The 23,104-nt window shown below is 32.9% G+C and overlaps 1 protein-coding gene and 1 long non-coding RNA gene across 2 annotated transcripts; one reads left to right on the forward strand and one right to left on the reverse strand.

The window, feature by feature from the left end:
* Positions 1 to 5,808: 5,808 nt before the first annotated feature.
* On the forward strand, positions 5,809 to 9,954 carry LOC123208495 (putative pentatricopeptide repeat-containing protein At3g16710, mitochondrial). The gene is made up of 6 exons (XM_044626033.1): positions 5,809 to 6,182; positions 6,286 to 6,500; positions 6,655 to 6,740; positions 7,779 to 7,829; positions 9,544 to 9,662; positions 9,768 to 9,954. The coding sequence occupies exons 1-6, from the start codon at positions 5,809 to 5,811 to the stop codon at positions 9,952 to 9,954; spliced, it is 1,032 nt and encodes a 343-aa protein (XP_044481968.1).
* Positions 9,955 to 21,272: 11,318 nt separating this feature from the next.
* On the reverse strand, positions 21,273 to 22,572 carry LOC123198445. Its single transcript, XR_006498031.1, has 3 exons — positions 22,507 to 22,572; positions 21,824 to 21,874; positions 21,273 to 21,343 (listed from the first exon to the last, which is right to left on the reverse strand). It is a non-coding gene; the product is annotated as an uncharacterized LOC123198445 (long non-coding RNA).
* Between the last annotated feature and the right edge of the window lie 532 nt (positions 22,573 to 23,104).

Below are 23,104 nucleotides of genomic sequence, written 5' to 3' on the forward strand. Positions count from 1 at the left end.
CCAAAAAAACTCAACCACATCTACTTTATACCTTGAAAGAAATGATAATCAAAGAAGATCATTTAATAAGATTTAACTGAAAAAAATAAAAAATTAGCATTTGAGGATTTAAACTGAAAAAAAAAAATTTGCATTTCATTGAAAAAAAAAAACGTAAAAAAAGCTTGGCGTTAACTGGAAAATAAGGGTTGGCATGACTATAAGCTAACCTTTGGCATTAACTGTGTAATACATAATACAACATAAACAGGTAGGCTTCTCCAAGATTCTATAATTATATAATATATAATATTATATAAGGGTTAGCGTTAATATATAATATATTATAATATAATATATTTTATATTATATATAGTATAATATATTATATATATTATAATATAATAATATAATATATTATAGATTATAATATATATAAAAAATATAACACGCCAACCCTTATTTTCCAGTTAGCGCCAAGCTGTTTTTACGTTTTTTCTTTTTAGTCAAATGTAAATTTTTTTTTTTAGTTTAAATCCTCAAATGTTAATTTTTTATTTTTTTCAGTTAAATCCTATTAAATGATCTTCTTTGATTGTCATTTCTTTCAAGGTATAAAGTGGATGTGGTTGAGTTTTTTTGGGTTGCTCTTTTTTTTTTTGTTATCCTTACTTTGAAGAATTCTTAATCTGAAGAATTCAGTATTTTCCTTTTTTTTTTTTTTTTTTGAAGATAAAGAAGAAGAGAGAGTGATTCCTTTATCACTTTAAAAGAAAAGGAAGAAGAGAGAAAAAAGTTGCAGGGAAGAAGAGAGAGAATATCTGCATAAAAGAGTAAAGAGGGGTATTTTGGAAAAGTTAGTTACTGTTGTGGTATATATGTTTAAACTTTAGGATAGGTGGTATTTTTGTATACACGGAATAAAATAGTGGTAAAAATTTCAATTTTCCAAAAAAATAAGACCCACCAATAGAGACAGAAAGGGAGAGAATGTGTTTTAGTAGGGTCGCTTGACTTGACTTAACTTGACAATGTCAAGCTGCTTGGACCCTTTCATCAATGAAATTCTTATTTCTCAATATAGTTCACATTTTCTCTATTGTCATCTTCTTCTCTGTAGGGGTCAATCTATTTTATTTTCTTTTTCTTCTAATATTACTCTTCCTGAAAAATTTTACATTAGTATGTTGAATCTCAAGGATTATTCTCTCTGTAAATAAAATCCTTTGATTACAGTGATTCTCAAACTTTTGCTTTTGTTGTTTTTTAAACTTAGTTAATTCATTTTAATATCATTTTTTGAATTCTCTGAGAGAATATGATTTAGTTTAAATTATAAAATCAAATTAAATTATTTAAAAATTATAATTTAATTTAAGTTAAAAATTTCTAAACTAATATTTTTAGTTTGTGTAATAATTTGAATAATTTTAAAATTAAATTAAACGATAAATCATATTTTTCTAAAAGGCACACGCAAATATATAGAGAATTTTCTAATAAACAATTAAATATACAATTTTGTTTTTATATTTATTTTGTCATTTTTTAAACATAAAAATGGTATATATATTTCATATTTGTTTTATCAATAAAGCTTTGTATACTCAAGGTAATAAGTATACACTTAATACGCGTTTAAATGAGTTTGAATAAAAAATAAAATAATGTTTAATTATATGATACCACACATAAGTGTATATTTATCTATGTACTTAAAGTAAATATGCATAGAAGCTATACGGCTTTCTTCTTTCTTTATGGCTTTTCTTCAGCTCAGGGGCTACAAAGTTTGGGCTCTTATGGGAATTCTTTCCCTGGGTCTTTGCCAAATGAAATTGGCAAGCTTAAGTACCTTCAAACTCTAATAAATTTATCACTTGAAAAACTTGATCGAACTCTCATTCAATAACTTGAATGGTTCAATCCCTAGCAACAAGGAAATTTTGTCTAGTATGCACGGAGCTGTTCATTTGTCACATAGTTTATTCAGTGGTTCAATTCAAGCTAGTTTAGGAAATCTTCTTGAGAAGGCTTATATCGATCAATTCTAACTTATAACAATTTGAGCGGACCAATTCCCCAAAGCCGTGTTGTGATGTTCAAGTGCAAATTCACCATCCTCATGATTTGACAAGGGAAACTCACTGTGTGAAGAGAATAATTGAAGAGAAAAAGAGAGTAGAGACCCACCAATAGAGAGAGAGAAATAGAGGGTATGTGTTTTAGTACGGTCACTTGACTTAACTTGACAATATCAAGTTATTTGAAACTTTTCACTAATGGAGTTCTATCTTTATAATTGATAAAAAAAATTCAAATATCTATTCAAAATTTAGTTTATTGTTATGCACTCAAAATTTTTTATTAGAACTAAAGATAAAATTTTATTTATTAGTAATATTAAAATAATTAAAATTATATCTCATTTTTATCTTTATTTAAAAAACTAACAATTTCCTTTAAAATTAAAACAACTTTATATATTAAAAGAACTAAATTATTATTGTTTTTTATTAAGTATATCAAACTAATCATCTTAATTAAATTCATAAAACAACATTAAAAAGATGATATCAAATAATCGGCAACTAAACATATCATTTATCTGCTATCATTATTGGGTTGGTTCAAGGTAAAGTTAAAATTTGCCCACAACAATAGCATTTTCTCATGTTATATTAATGATAATTGATATGTTATGAAATAGAAATTAACTTACACAGGATGCAATCCAGTGAAAGCTCCATCTCTTGGGTTTCTTAACAATAAGCCACATGATGCAAGGAATCTGCATTCATTTCATCCAGTAATTATTATTTATTTGGCTTAAAGAAAGAAAATAATTAAGATGAAATCAGATTCATTCTTCACAATTAACGAAATATGATGTTGATGAAAATACAAGTCTCCCTAGCAATCCTTCAAAAAAGGGATTCCAGATCCCAACAAATGCTGTAAAAGCTGCACATATTCACAGAATAAATTAATATAATCTTATTTTTCTTGGGCTGACCACATCATATTTAATAACTAATCTTACAATTATAATAAATAAGTTAAAAGTTTAATTTTAAAATGTTACAGAACCACACAGCTTCAGAATAGCAGCCCAATGAATGTTTCGCAATGTTCAAAAGATGGATTTCTCAAGCATCATTGTGATCAGTGATCAATTCCAAATTCTAGCTCAAGAATCTCGATCTTTGAATGGGCATGAATATTGCTTTCACATGACCTTTCAGTGCCTGTGAGGATGAAGAGCCTGTCACTTCCTGTTGCGGATAACATAAAGGAAATAGAACTTTAGTCAAGGAGTTATGTAAACAAAGGTTAATATGAAGTGGCAGAGGAATAAATATGAATATGGCAAATTATAGTTCATGAATGTTTTTGGTGACTATCTGATAAGTTTCTAGTTGCAAGATAATTAAATTAAGGCCAAAAGATAATTCCCGCCCAAGTTTTAGTCAAATCCCAAATTTGCACTCACCAACTTTCAAAAACTCAAAGTTTCACCCATCACCTAACTTCTGTTAGAGTTAAAAGTAAAACCGTCACTTTATTAGTAATTTTTAAAAATAATAAATTTTTCACAGGTTTTGAAAATTAATAACTTCACTTTCGTCTAAACATTTTCAATTTTGAAAAGTAATTATTCCTCCCCCTAGTATTTTTTTTTCTCCCATCTCTAGCCACCACTCCATCTCGAATGACCTTCTCTTCTCACCCTCACCATCATAATCGTTCAACTGACTATCATGGGAAGCTGTGGGATGAAAAGACAAATGATTCCAATGGTGAGGGTGGGAAGAGGAATTTGCCAAAGACAGAGTGGTGGCCGGAAATGGGAGAGAAAAAAACATAGGTGTGAGAGGAAAATAATTACTTTTCAAAGTTGTAAATGTTTTAGGTAGGTAGAAGTGAAATTGTTAGTTTTCAAAATCTGTGTAAAAAATGAGATGAATTATAACTTTTTAGATATAACTGATAAAATGACGGTTTTAGCCTTAATTATAACAGAAATTAGGTGATGAATGAGACTTTGGGGGCGTTTGGTTTGGGTAATGTTTGATTACTAAAATAGAAAGATTACCTTGAAGATAGATTACTTAAAAGATTACTGGGTATAAATAATTACTATGTTTGATAAAATTTGATAGGTATAAATAATTATTATGTTTGGTTAAAGGTAATAAAAGATTACTAGTAAATTATTTTACTTAAATGCCCTTGAATATAATTATTTTTAAATATTTTTTATATTATTTGTCATATTAATTAAAAATAAATTTATTTTTATCTCAAAAGATTAATAAATAATAATTTTTCTATAATAAACTCAAGATTACCCCAGTAATCTTTAAATACCTAAGGTGAAGGTGGTAATCAGATTACCACCTATATTACCTGTCACGTCAGCATTGGTAATAGAAGATTACTGTAATCTTTTATTACTGACAAACCAAACAAGGGAATAAAAGATAGATTACCAAGGTAATCTTAAAATCCTTTAACCAAACGCACCCTTTAGGTTTTTGAAAATTAACAGATATGAGTTTAAGATTTCACTAAACCTTGGATGAGAATAAGTTATTTGGCCTTAAATTAATTACCAGTCTTATGATTTTTTTAAAGCAATTAAAATATTGAGTGATAAGCTTTTAACCAATTTCAATACTGCATAATGGAACTATTTAAATAAGATACGTCCACTATCATCAAAGAAATAGCAATTATCACAAACATTTGATCGTGAGGAAGAGACACGTTTGGTAATTGAAAAAATTACATAAAAAAAGTAAAAACCTGTAAATTCATTTTTCTAAAATTTTGTGTGTGCATATATATATATATATATATATATATATATATATATATATATATATATATATTAAGCATTGGACAATATTAAATTTGAATTTGCATGCATATGATTTAGTTAGGACTGGTGACTCAAGTGGTGGAGATGATGACATTTAGGATGGTAATGGTGAGGGTGGTAAATGTGAACTGAAATTGGCAATAATAATGGTGAGAGTCGTAAACGTGAGCTTCAGAAGTTAATTAAGGCTCAACGCTAGATACCATTAACAGGAACTCAAGAAGATGCTTCTTGAAGAAGCAAAATTATTGGGTCTTTCTTACCCCATGAACAACAAGGATGAAAATGATTATGATCTCGGGTTCAAAAGTCTAGTTATTCAGCAACACTTAGATAAAGATTGTGATGTTACATGTGACAGTCTCTCTAAGATTCTTATTATTAAGTAACAAGGTGAACGACTATATTCCAACCATTTGGCTCATTTGAGCTGAACACCAAGCCAAGCAAAAGTTAGCTCAGATCACATCCAATAACCCAAATATTAAGTTAAAATCATTAATAATAATATCATAATAACAATATCATTATAGATATAAATGTCACTGTACAAAATTTTATAGGGCCAGAGCTGCAGCCCATAAAAAGTCCAATAGGCCTGTTCCCCTACTTAACCCAAAACTGACCCAAACGACAGAAACGAAAACAACACCACAAATAATACACTAAATTCCCGGATTCAATCTTTGTCACTTTTAGGTCAGTGATTAAGCTTCCTTGTACTGCTTATTTCAGGTTGTAATTTTCATTTCTTTTTGTTTAGGGTGCGGTTTGAGTGATGCCAAATTGTCTTAACTTGTTCATAAGCGCCTTCAATGGCCATTAAGCTTTCATCTTTATATGGTGCAAGATAAGTGCCTAAATGCACAAGAAGCTCTTATTTCATTAGCAGGATTGTTTGTTAACATAATAGGGTGAATGAGGTGATAAGTGTTCTTGTGAGGATGATTTTGGGTGGTTTTAAGCCCTCAGTTGATGTATTTAATGTTTTGTTAGGTGCTATTGTGGAGAAGAAGAGAGGCTTTGAAGATGTGGTGTTTATTTATGAGGAGATGGTAAAAGCAGCAGTTTTGCCAAATTTTGATACTCTGAACTATTTGTTGGAGGTTTTATGTGCAAATAGTAGCATTGAGTCTGCTTTGGATCAGTTTAGGAGAATGAACAAGAAAGGGTTTAGTCAGAATAGTAGGAAATTTGAGATGATAATAAAAGGTCTTATTTTGATCAATCGAGTGGATGATTCAGTTATCATTTTAGGCGAGATATCTGATGCTGGATTTGAGCCGGAATTGACTTTCTATACCTGTATAATGCCACTGTTTTGTGGGGGAAAATAAACTAGAGGAGGGAATCCAACTTTTAAGGTTGACGAGAGCTTCAAATCTTTTGCCGGATGAGTTGATTTATACGGAGTTGATTAGATGTATGTGTGAGAACCATAGATTAGATGATGCGAATAATCTTCTTGAAGAGATGATAGAAAACAGTAGAACACCTGCTGTTGATGTGCTTGTTGATCTAGTAGCCGGACTTTGTGCAATAGGAAAATTTGATGAAGCTATGAATTTCTTGGAAGACAAATGTGGTTACGTAACTTCTCCACACAACGCTATGCTTGAAGGTTGCTGCAATGCTGGTAAATTATTTCTGGCGAAAGTATCTTGGACAAAATGGCTGAGAGAAACGTAGCTGCTTGTGATTCTTGGATATTATATTCATATGGCTTTGTGAGAATATGAAAATAATGAAAGCTAATGAACTTCTTTGTAGAATGATTTTATTTTCCATAGTTCCTGACTCTGCGACATACTCAGCTCTTGTTGTAGGCAACTGTCAATTGAGAAACTATGAGGATGCTCTGCAGGTGTTCCATTGGGTTTGTATTGAAAATTGGGTTCTGGATTCTATATCTTATTAGGAGTTATGGAGAGTCTTTGCCAGGCAGGAAAGATTTAGAGGCTGCTGAAGTATTTCATTACATGTCAAAGAACAGATGCCCCCTCAACCCTTCTTCTTACAATATGCTGATAGGCAGCATGTGTAGCATGGGACAAGTGGATAAAGCAATTAGGCTCTGGGGTTTTGCTTACAGTTCTATTACTTCTTATACTACTCTAACTTACACGACAATAATGCATGGATTGTCAAAATTAAAAAGGGCTAAAAGACTAATGGTAATTCTCCCACAAATTTTGGTGGACAGTTGTGCTATTGATGTGGAAGTATATTGCATCCTCATACAAAGCATGAGTGCACAAAATTGAACTAAGGATTCTGCTTTATTTTTCAATTTGATGGTTAATGAGGGTTTAGTGCCATGCATACTCTTCTGTGTTGTTTGGCTAGCCAATCTGACTTGCACATGGTTTTAAGCTGGATTGATAAACTAGTTTCTAATAGTGATACTTTGGATTCATCTATGTATAACATACTTATCAACGGCCTCTGGAAAGAGGGTCTAAAATGTGAGGCATACCGATTATTGGATCTGATGTTGGAAAAAGGTTGGGTACCAGATGCTACAACTCACGGACCGTTGGTTGGGTCTTTGGTCTCAATGCAAGAAATGAAACTGTAATTAGAAAGTTTCTAAATTGCCCTGGTGGAAAACTTGCCATGATGGGATGAAGCTTCTTTGGGATCTAATTTAGCAGTTTTGGTTGAGTTGCATTAGAAATCAGTCTATAATGTCATATGATTGTAAACATGCCAGATTAGTTGTTCTTTACCTAGCCATCTTATAATCTGTGACATGATGCCACTGCATTGTAAATTCCAAAAAGAAACTTATTTGTTGAAATCTCCATAAACGTTGTGGCATCATAAGCTTTTTGGTCCACTGTATTTTTTGTTTAGTACTTGCGCTTTGCTCTTTTCATTATTTCCTGTCAGTTTAATTGTTATTATGGTGCAGTATGTTCAATATGCACTCGGGAAATCTCCTTGTTCTGTTAAGTCATACTTGGTATGCTATCAATGAAGTTAGTGCTAGGGTATTTAATTTGACTCAAGTCAATTTCTGAAAAATGATCCTGTGGTCCATTACATTTCTGCCTATATTTAGCTTCAATTTTACTGTATGATTTAGAATTGTTTTTATATATTGGATAAATATGAAAGAAAAAAATTTTCAATTCCCTTCCAATGCAGAAGCTTAACATTACTTATTTTACTTTCACAGATATCAAGCAGTGCCCTAATAAGTTTGAACTGGTTATCAACTTGTCCATCAGACTATTTGGAATTGTATTTTTTGGGTAGAATGAAGAGGGCTGATAGATTATAATCAGGAAAGGATTGAGGTCCGAGGGAAGACTGGAATTGTAACCTGCAGGCTAGAGATTGTTGTATATTTAGCAGCTGAAGTTCATTCTTCAACAATAAGATTGTTGTTGAACTCCATCCAACCACGGTTGCTACAGAAGCAGTTTTCATCAAGTTCTAGTCATTGATGTAAACTTTTACTAGTAACTTGGTTGAAGAGTGACAGTTGGTACAAGTTTTCTTAGGCTGAAATTCTCACCAAGGAAATGGAAATTGAAATGATTGATTCAAGATACAAATTGGTGTAAAATGACAATATAGTTAATGATTAATAAAAAAGCTGTAATTTAGCTTGATTGCTCAAATGGGCATATATATGACTTAGCTTGTCTCTCCTAATATTAATTCCTGGATTCGTGCTTGAATCTGATATGCTACCTAATTTGTATTATATTTTGAGGAATTGTGTTTTGTGGGTTGCAGATTTTCAGGATTTTCAATGAATATTTACGGGTAGTTTTGTTGAATGAGCAGGGTTTAAGGATGCAAGTGATAGGGAAATTCTAGTGGACCTGTTGTTCCGGGCAACCTGCAAATATAATGTTAATATCTGGAGATAGAGATTTCTCCAGTGCTCTCTATCAATTGAGGATGAGAAGATACAACATTCTGCTTGCTCAGCTGCAGAAAGCCTTGACTCTTCTCCTTGCAGTGACCAAGAACATATGGCTCTGCATGAGTCTTGTGGCTGGGGCCCCTTCGTTTACAAATAAAATTGGTGACAAATTTCAGTCCCTAATGATATGCCTTTTTCTCATGTACAAATTCCCTACTCGGTAAATCCTAATGAGAAATTCAGTAATAGTGCTCTAGTTGATATGCTGGAAGATGAAGAAACCTGTAGAATATCATCGCCCTGGTACTAATTATAATCCCAAGAGTTTTGTTCTGGGCCTTGCTTAGATAGATTTGCTCATTTCAACCTTGCTTAAAATGGTTATCGAAATCATTATCCACCACAGCCTTTAATGCCAAACAATCGCTCTAATCGTAATCAATCTCGTAGTTCTGTCCAAAAAGGCAGTGAAGTCACCAAATTTGATCCTATTAGCATGAATCTGAAGCTAGATTGTTAAGTAAGGTTCAAAATGGGCATATAGAGCATATGAGGCTGTTCTTTCCATCACTAGTGAACTCAGTTAACATTTCTAGTAGTGTCATATGGAGATGCAAGGGTGTCCAAAACCTTCTGATTATGTCCAAAGCCGTATAGATGTTGTGTTCCTAGCATTAAACTCCTTGAAAAGTAAAATGATAATGCCAACTGAAATATAGTCGATTGCATTTGATACAGGGAGCCAATGCATTGGAATATTGTAATTAAAAAGTCCTTGGAAATTGCTATTGATCAATAGGTGGTAGTGAGCCCTATTGTTGGTAATCCTACACAAGTCTCGGAAATGACATGGGAAAGAATTAAAAAGTTTCTGATGTCTCCTGGAGGACAATCTGCAATAATGGCTTCTCAATGCAGGTAAATTTCCTTTGCTTGTTTAGTTTAGCCTTACTTAGCTTCTGGGATTTGTAAGTGGACTGCTTTTTTATTCTGTCTTGTGTGCTTTTGCATTTTTGTTTGTAGCTATGAAGCCGGTGCTATATTGAAGAATATGTGTTTTACAGAGTTTACATTAGGTGACTTACTTCAGATCTTGAATATGGTAATTACCATAAAGAAATGGATTATTCATAATCAAACTGGATGGCAGCCAATTGTCATTGCCGTTGCAGAGTGCAGCGCTGAATTAGGCGCTAAATCTGGTTCATAAAGTTTCAATCTTGCTATCCATGGTAAGCGAAAGGCGCCACTTGATAGTTTGAAAGGTATTAAGTGTATATAGATAGATGATTTTTTTGCAATAAGGTTACTAAAACAAAATTCTTCTTGTGCCAAGACTCATTCTTTAGATTTACTAGTGATGAAGGTTGTTACACATGATGGCTACTGTCTAGATTTTCAATTAGAGACGAAGTTTCAACTGAAAATTCTCTAGATGTGTCAAAGAGTATACAATGCAAGGCTTTGAGGTACAGGAAATTGATCATCTGTTGCATCTTCTGGATTATATCGACAATTGAAAGGATGATCCTGCTGTTTCCAAATTTCGATGAAACATATTTCTGCAGAAAAATTTCCTACCTCTCATGTAGTTCGTGGTGCCATGAGTTTGGCTAATTTGCGGAGAAGCAGGTGACACAAATTACAGAAATTTATGAAAAACAATTCAAATGTAATTAGATAAACATAGAAAATGGTCTGGTGAAAGCTACACATTCTCCTATGATCACATCATACTATTAAGATATCAAGATGAGTCACGAGAAGGTTGCACAATGCTGTAAAGTTCTTCCGATGAGAATTCCTGAGCATGAGTCGAATCAATGAGTCTTTGTTCTTCTTTTTTTGGGTATTCTCAGAATAAACAGATTTGTAAATTCATCCCTCTGCAGCCTCAGTTCAGCAGTTTGCCACTGTATTTGTTGTACTTCTTTGAAAGCTGTATGGTTCTTAGAGCTTGTGAAACCATTAGTCCCTTGACCATATTCCTTATATTGAAGTCTCCTGTACGCAAACTTTGAAAGAAAAAAAAGTGTTTCTTATTTTTGCCCCCGTTTGGATGGTGCTTTCACTTTTGCAGTGAAACCTTTCTTTCTGTTAAATTGCTGCCAGTTTTAAGGTTTTCAAGCTTGGAAAAAGCAAGTTTCATACTTTAAATACAAATATTTTATGGTGTTTACTTGAAAATATTATTGAGTTACTTCATAAGTTTAAAATCCAAGTAAAATATGTTAGATTTGTGTCATATTATTAAGTTGGATTCTAGTAGAGCTTAAAAAAGAATTTGGCTCAAACAAGCTCTAAATGAGTTCAACTGAAACAAATTCGAGCTCAAGTTCAAGAATTAAATACTTTCGAATTTAAATTTTAGAGGTGTTTGTCTTGTTAAGTTTACAAGTTTCAAAATTTTTTATATGAATTAACAAAAATAATATCATTTTGACTAATACACATCTAAATGATATTATTTTAGTTATTTTTTGTTCAACTCAAGCTCGAACTTAAGCCGAACTTGACTCAACAAGTGAACTAAATTCAAATAACTTTGAGATAAGTTTAAATTTAATTTGATTCGAATATAACCTTACATATCTTTAAGTAAGTAAAAAATTACTTCCTAAGTTACCATTATTAATGTTGCATTAATTAATATTAACTAGAGGTAAATTTAAATTGAATTGATCTAAGTCAAAATAAAAGGTAACATGAGATCAAACTCAACTTGTTTCATTGAATTTGTTAGTTACTTGATTGAATTAAGCTAATTTAACCCAATCTTGAATTGAGGCTATCCATACTTAAACCTCGAATCATTTGAGCCTAATACCAAGCCAAGCAAGAGCCAAATTGGACCTCATCTAACCGTGATATTAACTAAAACTCCTTAAAGATAATAACGTTTATAGAGATTTTAGATAATCTCGCGTAAATGTCACTGTGCAATTTTTTTGAGGCTAGAGGTGCAGCCCAGCAAAGCCCAAAACAAATCCAAATAACAACACCAAAACAAAAACAAAATCACAAACTTGGGAGTAGAGATGATAATTTGGGCCCGACTTTAGGAGCCCCTACCCTCCCCGACCCTAACGGAGAGGGGATTCCCCGATAAAAACGGGGAAAGGGGCGGGGATGGGGATGGGGATGGGGATGAAAAAAATCCCCGTAATCGGGGACGGGGATATATATATCCCCGCCCCACCCTGCCCCTCCCCTCCCCTCCCCTCCCCTCCCCACCCCCTAAATCTAATATATTAATATAATAATTTATAAACTATTAAGTTATAGAAATTTTTACATTATGATTTATTAAAACTATAACTTTAATTTTACTAATTTTTGAATTATCAATTATTAGTTTTTACTAATTTCTAAACTATTAATCTAATATATTAAAAAACCCCCAGAATCTCATTATCATAAAATACAAATGTACCAAATTAATTCTATTTCAACTTCAGTTAGTCAATCCACCAGGTTTTACACAAAAAAAAAAAACAAATTATAACTTGATAAAATCAATTAAAGTGAATAAAAAGTATTAAATTTAATGTTATTATAAAATTACCCTAAATCACATACATGAAGAGCTACTAATAAAGAGATTGATTATTGCATATTGTTAGATTTTATGAAAACTTTGTATTTGAACTAAAATAACAATGAATATTTTGTAGCTCTTGTAACAAGTGATATTTTTGGAGAATATAATTTATTTTATTTATTGAAATACATAACGGAATTAAAATTTATATTTACGGGTATGGGGAGGGGATTTTTCCCCGCGGGGACGGGACGGGGATGGGGAGGGGATTTTTCCCCGCGGGGACGGGGAGGGGATTTTCCTTCGCGGGGACGGGACAGGGATTTTTTTTTATCCCCGTAACGGGGACGGGGCGGGGACGGCGATTGACATCCCCTCCCCGCCCCTCCCCATTGCCATCCCTACTTGGGAGGCATTCTCAATTACAAACAATACCCTATACACAATGGCCACAATGAAAATATAAACCAAATTAATTTTTATTATTATTTGATTAAATATTATTTTATCACTACAAGATCATTCATTCCTAAAATGTCATAATTAGTACACATAATTTTACTCTTTATGAAATTACTTATCATAATATTTTCAATATTACTAATACAAATTTGATGCATTATCAAAGGATTGTTGAAGTTCTTCCTATTGTGGTTATAAAAATCGGATCAAACTGGCCTGTTTGACTAGTTGAATCGTCATCCTTTATGCAAAACAAAAACAATTGATTAGAAAATTGTTTTAGCGGTTCGATTACTTTCATTTGCCTTTGGACTAGCAATTAGGCACTAATTTATTATTAAAATCTAGTTGGAATGCTGGTCTATATTGCATATTATTAATTGAAAAAATAGTCTAAATAAAAGTTTGAAACAACACCATTTGATTTCTATATATGTTTAAAAAAACACAAGTTCCAAATATCTAAAATGTAATGGAAAAGTTGAGTTCGACAATAGCTCCAGTAAAATCTCTAATCCTAATTCTTCATCTTCATATCACTTCATGCTTTCTTCTTTCTTCGTGAAGTTGGAATCCTAATTTATAGAGGCAACATCTAATGAGTGATGACAACAATGATTACAGTTGGTGATTATTTCAACTATGATGACTAATTGACAACAATTGATCAATGTTGGATGCCTATTTAGATTGTCATGTCTACATTTTCTACAACCTTACTTCATAAATTGTTGAAATTTCTACATTGTTAGGATTTTTTTCTTTCTAAAAATAGTTAGATTTCATGAAAATTTTTGCTAATTATAGGAATGCATGTCAATTATATGTGACTGTTTAACTTGTTCGTGTGATTTAATAATGTTTGATGGCATTCTAAGTAGAGAACATAATTATGTATGTAGTAATAACAAGAAAATTTGAAATATATCTATTATAAGGAGTAAAATAAAATAGTGAAAATGTGTAAATGATACAAGTTGGCTATGACACATTATGTATATAAATGAGCATTACACATAAAGGGGACCAATAATTATCACATGGTTCAACTATAAACATAGTCTATATTCATGAAACCAAGTCCAAAAATCTCAAATCCACTATAACCAAATTAATCAATGCAACAAAAATTTTCAGTAACAAATCATTGAAACATAAACTAAAAAATTAAACATCAATTAACAAAAAGATACACAAAATATGAAGAAGAACACAAGTATCCTAGTCATTTGTCACTTAAGCTCTCCATGATCATTCAACCAAACTCCCTTTGGATTAAAAAAGATGAAATCATTTCAACCTTTAATCATCATCTAACTTCTAACTATGTGATTTGTTAAAAAATATTGAAACAGAATTAGTGAAAAACGTTGTATAGAAGGAGCCCGAAGAAATTATAAGATTTGGAAGAATGAATAATATTTAGATCAATTAAAAATATAGGAGAAGGTGGTTTATATGTATAGTAAACTTCACGTAATAATTGGTGCCATTTGTCAAAATAAATTAGAATATACCTATTTACTCACTATGGCAAATTTCATCAAGGTGACGAAAATTTTTGTTCCAAAAAGTCAAAAACTCATCTCAAAAAGTCAATAGGAAGAAAAGATCAAACCATACAAAAATACATGTTACCAAAGGGTAATTTTTATTTTAAAAAAAATCATCCTTAATAACTAGTCATTGTGGATGAAATAATATTTCCTCATAAAATGATACATATTTTGAGACGAAATTTTTTATTCATAAATGAATTATTTTGTGCCAAATAACTGTGTTTCGTCCAAAAAAACAACATATGTAAAAACAAATTTTTTCGGCCTTGTTTGTGCAAAGAATTGAGACAAAATCTTTCATCATTGATTGTGTGGTAAATACATGACAAAATTCTTGTTCTTAATTATATAGTGAATTAGAGACAATTTTTATCGATCCTTGATTGTATAATAAATTGGAGACAAATTTTTCGTCCATGATTATAAAATTAATTAAGAATAAAATTTTTTATCTTTGATTTCATGATGAATTGGAAACAAAAATTTTCATCCTTAATTGTGTGATGACTTGAGGATAATTTTTTTTTAATCCTTGATTATATGATAAAATCTTTTATCCCTGACTGCATAGTAAATTTAGGACAAAAAATCTCATTTTTGTTTGTATGGCGACATTGGAAGGAGAATTTTAATTTTAAATGAAAAATAATAGTCACGTTGATCATTGAAGTACAACAATTTATATTAAACATTTTTTCAACTAATTAAAAAACATGTATTATTATCAACTAAGTAATAACAAAATATTGCATATCTAGAAATGTATTTATGGTCACATCTAATTATAACTAACTTATAAACAAAAGACATAGAAAGCGTCACTCATTAGTGGTAAAATAGTTGTACTTTCTTTGTTAATTGGATGTCGATACGTTCCCCACTTTCTTCACTATTTGGATGTCAAAAGAGGTACTACTCTTATATTAGCTGCATGTCAAAAGAAGCAAAATTAGCATATGTACGTTAGATATGTCTGCAACAATAACTGCACCAAGCCAACCAGTTACCACACTTATATCAGTGAAAAATAAAACAAAATAAAAATTTAGATGCATTCCCATGGATATACACACAAATTTAACTAATTCCTGTTCTGTATAGAAAAATGAAATTCTCTGATGGCAGCACTTCAACAAAATTGCAGCCAAATTGAAATGGCCACCCCTCTGTGTGAGAAGCAAAATCTACGAGTTCGTTATAACCATCTGGCAATGATGAAAGAACTTGCCGCTGCATTCAAGACCCAGTATTAAATGTCAAGAAGTTTCAATCAAAACATCTGGTCTTAAAGAAATGCTCCTCAAGTAGTACTCTAGGTCTACCAATTAGCCGAGGAAGACCAGACTAGATCCAATTCAGAAGCCATAATTTAGGATTTTTATGATATAATTACCTGAGGTAAAATTACACCCTGCTCAAATGGCACATTCCAATCTTCCATAAAGTTAAATGAGATTCAAAGATCTGTATGCCAGCCTCACCTTCATAATGCTAGTTGTAAGTTACTAAATAATCTCAAAGAGTGTAGTAACTATGTATGTTAAGACCATAAAAGTATAGGATTTGTTTGCCTGCTTGTAAAAGAGTGCGTTGTTACAATTAAACATTTGCTTTTTAGTGACTTAATAGGTGCCCTTAAGGGCACAATTTAACCAATCCAAGCTTCAACGTAAGAAAAACAGAACTATTATGAGCCATACCCAGAGGCATCATCATGTCACAAGCAAACGATAGAGAAGAAAATGGTCTGGGCATAAATCCTAAAGAAACCAAAGGAATTACCAGACAAATTTTCTAGTCCCACATTTTCTACAAGACATAATGAGACCTAGTAAATTAGGTAAGTTGGAAACTCAAAAATCCATTGAATGAAGACAATTAAAATCACATGGATACCAGAATCTTTTAACAGTCGGGTAAGATATCTAAAATTTAGGGGTAGTACTAGATTTCCGTCAATAGGTTAACATATCTAAAATTGGTCAATAGTGTACAATGTGCATAACATTGGTCTATTATTCATGTTTAAACATATGCATACATTCATAAAAATATACTACTCAGTAATACAATGCATGTATTTGGCTAACAGAACCATAAAAATTTATCAAACGAGTACGGACCAGGATTAGCGTAACTGTACTTCAAGGTCAGGGGGCCTTTGGCAAATGCAGCTGCAGACGTCTGCCAACAAATACCTTCTTTATCGTACATTAACATGAAGACCACAAAGATTAATTCTATAATCTTATCTGCATCACTAAAACGTTACCTGTACACCGCCCTCATCAGTGTTGACTAATTCAACAACTTAGCTTATTACGTGTCCTTTTTTAGACTTATTCAGCAAGTTTGTTGCTCAATTTAGTCCTAGTCTTATGAGTTGTCCTTGTCTTTAGGAGAAAATAATTGAGATAAGTTAATATTTTATTTGTTGCTATTTTCCAGTGTCACAAGTCTATATAAAGGCTTGTTAATGAATTTTCAGTGTACTCTCTGCCACTCATTTAATAAAAAAGAGATTAGAGTTGTTTTCTCAAAATACTTGTGTCCAGCTTGATTTTCTTTCTGACTAACAACATTGTGGTATCAGAGCAGGGTTCAAAAGGCAGAAGAGAGAGAGTGTACAAAAGGAGCAGAAAAAATTGCAGAACAGAACAACTAGAATTTGACAAGTCTGATGGCATTCAGTAATAATGCTAGTCCGAACATTCCCATTTTCAGTGGTACCAACTATCAATTTTGGGCTACGAAGATGCGGACTCTTTATAAGTCTCTAGATCTATGGGACTTAGTTGAGAATGGATTCGAAGAACCTGCAGAAACTGATCACGCTTCGAGAGTGTCAGCAACCCAACGAAATGAGTTGAAGGAAAAGCAAAAAAAAGATGCTAAGGCTCTGCACATCATTCAACAAGGTGTAACAGATAATTTATTTCCGAAAGTCATGGGAGCAGATACTTCAAAGGAGGCATGGGACTTGCTCAAAGAACAATATAAGGGATCGAGTATTGTGACAATAAGACTGCAGTCACTACGACGAGAATTTGAGACTTTATGGATGCAACCCACAGAGTCAGTTCAAGAGTTTTCAGTAAAAATAGATTCTCTTGTGAATCAAATCCGATCCTTTGGTGAAGAATTACCAGATCAAAAGATTGTTGAGAAGGTGTTAAGGAGTCTTCCCCCAAAATTTGATCACGTTGTGGCAGCTATTGAAGAATCCAAGGATTTGTCAGAATACACATTAGTTGAACTAATGGGCTCCCTTGAGTCTCATGAATCTCGTTTGAATAGATCAACCAGGATGCCTCTCGAGCAAGCTTTTCAAATAAAGATGGATGTAGAGAAATCTTCAGATGGTGCAGGAAGAGGTAGAAATAGTAGCAAGCGTGGACGTGGGCGCGGTCAATCATATCGTGGAAGAGGTCGAGGTCAATCAAATGGTCAAGGGAGAAATCAAGCATGTTCTCACTGTGGTAAAACTAATCACAATGAAAAAAATTGCTGGTATAAAAACAATGATAAACATGCTATTAAATGTTACAATTGCAATAAATACGGTCATATTGCAAGAAATTGTGAGGAGAAGCAGCAGGCAAATTTCCACAATGATAATAAGGAAGAAGATGATTATGTTAATAATTTATTTGTTGCTTGTTTGACTGCTAATATTGGCTTGTCTTCTGAAATTTGGTTCTTAGATAGTGGTTGCAGTAACCACATGACTGGGAATAAAAATTGTTTTGTGGAGATTGATGACTCGTGGAATTCAGAAGTCACTTTGGGCAACAATAGTCAAGTACAGGTGTGTGGTATAGGCATGATTTCTGTGGAGTGCAAAACTGGCAGGAAACTTATTCACAATGTTATGTATGTGCCTGGTCTAGCTCAGAATCTCTTGAGTTTGGGTCAATTATTGAAGAATGGTTATTATGCCACATTTGACGACGGAGAATGTTTGATCTTTGACAAAAAAAGCAATAAGTTGGTGTACTCCGTGAAGATGTCAGCAAATAAAATGTTTCCTATCAATTTTTCACATCTTGATTTTAATGCCTTTAAAGTCTCATGTGATGATGCAGTGCTGTGGCATAGAAGATATGCACATCTTAGCTTTGGTGGGTTGAATATACTGCATAAAAAAAATATGGTGTCAGGCCTACCATTGATGCAGTTCATTGATAACAAATGTGAGCCTTGCATTTTTGGAAAACAACATCGGGATAAGTTTCAAGAAGGAAAGTCTTGGAGAGCTAGCAGACCATTAATGCTTATTCATGCAGACATTTGTGGTCCTATGCAAACTCCATCCTTGAGTGGAAGTAAGTATTTTCTCATCTTTATTGATGATTTTTCAAGAATGACTTGGGTGTATTTTTTGAACGAGAAATCAGAGGCTTTCAATTATTTCAAACAATTCAAGGCAATCGCAGAAAAAGAATCTGGAAACTCAATCATAAAATTAAGGACTGACCGTGGGGGAGAATTTACTTCCCAAGAATTTCAATTATTTTGCAGAAATGTTGGTATACAACGACAATTAACGGCTAGCTACACACCGCAACAAAATGGTGTAGCGGAGCGGAAAAATAGAACCATCATTGAAGCAGCCAAGAGTATGTTACGAGACAAGAATCTTCCCAAGAAGTTTTGGGCAGAGGCAGTAGCTACAGCAGTGTATGTTATCAACCGATCACCAACACGAGCACTTGAAGAAAAAACTCCTTATGAAGCTTGGTGTGGTAAGCGACCAAATGTGAGGCACTTGAAGATTTTTGGATCCATTGCCTATGCTTTTGTTCCAACAGAATTAAGGAGGAAATTGGATGAGAAAAGTGTCAAGTGTATTTTCATCGGATACAGTGAAGAAACAAAAGGCTACAGGCTCTTTAATCCCATCACCAAAAAATTAATTATTAGTCGAGATGTTATTTTCAATGAAGATGAAGCTTGGGTTTGGGAAAATGATGCTCCACAGACTTCTAAGGAAATTTCAGATGTTGATTTAGAGTTTACAAATACTCCTTCTGATGTACCTTTTACTACAGAATCTATTACAGATTCTCCTCCAAAGAAGGTAAAAAGTTTATCAGACATTTATGCTTCCACAGAATTTGTCTCTTTTGCTGCAGAGCCTACTTGCTTTGAAGATGCAGTCATTAGTGAAGAATGGGTGAAAGCAATGGAAGAAGAGATAGCAGCTATTAAAAAAAATCAGACATGGACTTTGGTAGACTTGCCAGAAAAGAAAAATGCAATTGGCTTGAAATGGATCTACAAGTCAAAGTTCAATCCAGATGGTACCTTAAAGAGGAATAAAGCTCGACTGGTTGTGAAGGGCTATTCTCAAGTTCCAGGTACAGATTTTACAGAAACATTTGCTCCTGTTGCACGCTTAGATACAGTGAGGTTAATTTTAGCTATAGCTGCTCATCATAATTGGCCCATCTTACAATTAGATGTTAAATCAGCCTTTCTTAATGGTGATTTAATTGAAGACGTATATGTTGAACAACCCAAGGGGTTTGAAGTTAAAGGAGCAGAACATAAAGTGTATAAATTACACAAAGCACTCTACGGGCTCAAACAAGCGCCACGAGCATGGTATAGCAAAATTGATTCTTATTTTGCTAAAAAAAAAATTTTCAGAAAAGTGTTAGTGAACCCACTTTGTATGTTAAGAGTTGTGGAGACGATTTTTTGATAGTGTGCTTATATGTAGACGATATAATTTACACTGGAAATTCCTTTGAGAAAATGGAAGCCTTTAAGGAGTCCATGATGAAGACTTTTGAAATGTCTGATTTGGGACCACTTCATTATTTCTTGGGTTTAGAAGTTGTGAAAGATGCAGGTGGAGTATCTCTTTATCAAAAAAAGTATGCCGTTGATCTTTTGAAGAAATTTGGAATGTCAAATTGCAAAGCTGCCAATACTCCACTTAATGTGAATGAAAAATTGACTTTAGATGATGGAGTTGAAAAAACAGATGAAAAGTATTTTCGAAGCATGGTGGGTGGTTTGATGTATCTCACAAACACACGACCAGATCTTATGTTTGCCGTAAGTCTCATCTCTCGATTTATGCATAGTCCAAGCAAACATCACCTTGGAGCAGCCAAAAGAATTATGAGGTATGTCCAAGGAACAATCAGCTATGGGATCAGGTATAAGCAGAGTACAAGCAATGAACTTTTGGCTTTCACGGATAGTGATTGGGCTGGTTGTTTAGATGATAGGAAAAGTACAACAGGGTATATTTTTTGTCTGGGGACTGGAGCAGTTTCATGGATGTCAAAGAAGCAACAAGTCACTGCCTTATCTAGCACAGAGGCTGAATATATAGCTGCTACAGCCACAGCTTGTCATGCAGTCTGGATAAGAAGAATATTGCAAGATTTGAAGCATAAGCAAGCCCAACCAACAACAATTTTTTGTGACAACAGATCCACCATTGATATCACAAAAAATCCAGTTCACCAAGGAAGAAGCAAGCACATTGAGACCCGATTTCATTTCATCAGAGAACTAGTTACCAAAGGAGAGATTAATTTGCATCATTGCAAAACTGAAGATCAACCTGCTGACATGTTAACAAAAGCTTTGACTGAAAGCAAAATCGAGAAGCTGCGAAGTATGGTTGGAGTAGTTTCCCTTGCTTGAATTAAAGGGGGGAATGTTGACTAATTCAACAACTTAGCTTATTACGTGTCCTTTTTTAGACTTATTCAGCAAGTTTGTTGCTCAATTTAGTCCTAGTCTTATGAGTTGTCCTTGTCTTTAGGAGAAAATAATTGAGATAAGTTAATATTTTATTTGTTGCTATTTTCCAGTGTCACAAGTCTATATAAAGGCTTGTTAATGAATTTTCAGTGTACTCTCTGCCACTCATTTAATAAAAAAGAGATTAGAGTTGTTTTCTCAAAATACTTGTGTCCAGCTTGATTTTCTTTCTGACTAACAACAATCAGAGCTGTAAATTTTAAGATCATGTCTATATGTGCTATGAAGGCTTAGGAGGCCAGTACCTTCACCTGAAAGACATCATTGTAAAACACCTCATCAAGAAAAGCACAGAAAGACATCAATACCAATTCCATCTAAGCTTTAACTCTTCAGAAAGAAAAACAACGAACAATATAGAATTTGTAACTTTAATTTCTTCGTTTTTTTATTGAACTTCTCAGCAACTAATCAGAGCTCGGTAAGTAATAATTAGTATATTCTTCTTCTTTTTATTTCTTTGACTTTATCTCAGATTATTTTCTGAAAATTTTAATAAATAAATCTAACTAATCAGTTTATACTCTCCCAAATCTAAAGCCAAGAAGCAATGACCCTAATTAAGATCAAAACGTTGCATTTCGAAGCATAATTAAGGAATAATCAATAAACATAACTGAAGTGAAAAGACCTGCTTCATAGACAAATGGAAAGTGCACTTGCTTCAGTGGAAATATAAAACAATAAACAATAAACACTTGAAAAAACAACAGAAGAGAGCTGCTTGATACCTGCAGTGCAAGGCTCAATCCACAACTCCCATCTTGATCAAAATACAATAACTGCATCAAGCCAACTAGTTACCACACTTATATCGGTGAAAAATAAAACAAAATAAAAATTTAGATGCATTCCCATGGATATATACACATAAGCCTACGAATAAGGAGGAAAGCATCCCAAATTTACCTAATTCCTGTTCTGTTTTGAAAAAAGAAATTCTCTGATGGCAGCACTTCAACAAAATTGCAGCCAAAATGAAATGATGGTGCCACCCCTCAACTGTGTGAGCAGAAAAATCTAAAGAGTTCGTTATAAATATCTGGCAATGATGAGAGAACTTGCTGTTGTATTCAAGACCAAGCATTAAATGTCAGGAAGTTTCAATCAAAACATCTGGTCTTAAAGAAATGACCCTCGAGTAGTACTCCAGGTGTACCAATTACCCGAGGAAGACCAGACCAGATCCAATTCAGAAGCCATAATTTAGGATTTTTATGATATAACTACCTGAGGTAAAATTACACCCTGCTCAAATGGCACATTCCAATCTTCCATAAAGTTAAATGTGATTAAAAAATGTGCCCCCCAGCCTCACCTCCATAATGCTAGTTATAAGTTACAAAATAATCTCATAGAGTGTAGCAGCTACGTATTGATCAATTCAGTACACCAAGGCTAAAGAAAGAGTTACCTCATGGCTTACTTCAGTGGTTGCTGAATCCCATGCTATGAGGAGCATCAATTTCACTTCTGAATCCAAGTCAAAGAAAGTATTGCTACAAAAAGCTTATTTCCCACATCAGTGATGAAGGTGCAGAGATAACGAATAGAGAGAATAGTTCAATATTTTCTTAATTTCTTATTTAATTTTTTTTAAATCAATTCTTTTTGGTTAACCAGTTTTCTATATTTGTTAACTGGTATTCAAATCAGTTTTTCAAATAGCTTATTTTTTTATACAATTTTTGATTCAATTCCTTATTAGATATTTTTAAACACCCCTACATTAGACGCCTAGCTATGCCAAAATTTATATGATTGGATAATATCACTATAGTCTTTTAAATCATTAATCAATATTATACTTAACCTTCCAATATCTTAAAATATGATACCCAAAATCTATTTAATCAATTGACTTTCCTATGAATTATGTTCAAAAAGAAATGTAAACTCATCTAAATCACACACTTACCAGATGACTTTGCAGTTTCCTAATATGGGAATCTTTCCCATAATTTTGCACAATCTGTTATCATAGAGAACAAGATGTTAATACTAAAAACACA

This window comes from Mangifera indica, chromosome 2 (assembly GCF_011075055.1).
Source record: "Mangifera indica cultivar Alphonso chromosome 2, CATAS_Mindica_2.1, whole genome shotgun sequence".
NCBI lineage: Eukaryota > Viridiplantae > Streptophyta > Magnoliopsida > Sapindales > Anacardiaceae > Mangifera > Mangifera indica.

Bases quoted from the DNA above. Each gene is read 5' to 3' on its own strand.
- LOC123208495 (XM_044626033.1), top strand. From the start codon at position 5,809: ATGATTTTGGGTGGTTTTAAGCCCTCAGTTGATGTATTTAATGTTTTG. The intron at 6,741-7,778 runs GTTTGTATTGAA...ATTATGGTGCAG, and splicing joins CTCTGCAGGTGTTCCATTGG to TATGTTCAATATGCACTCGG. The intron at 9,663-9,767 runs GTAAATTTCCTT...TTTTGTTTGTAG, and splicing joins ATAATGGCTTCTCAATGCAG to CTATGAAGCCGGTGCTATAT.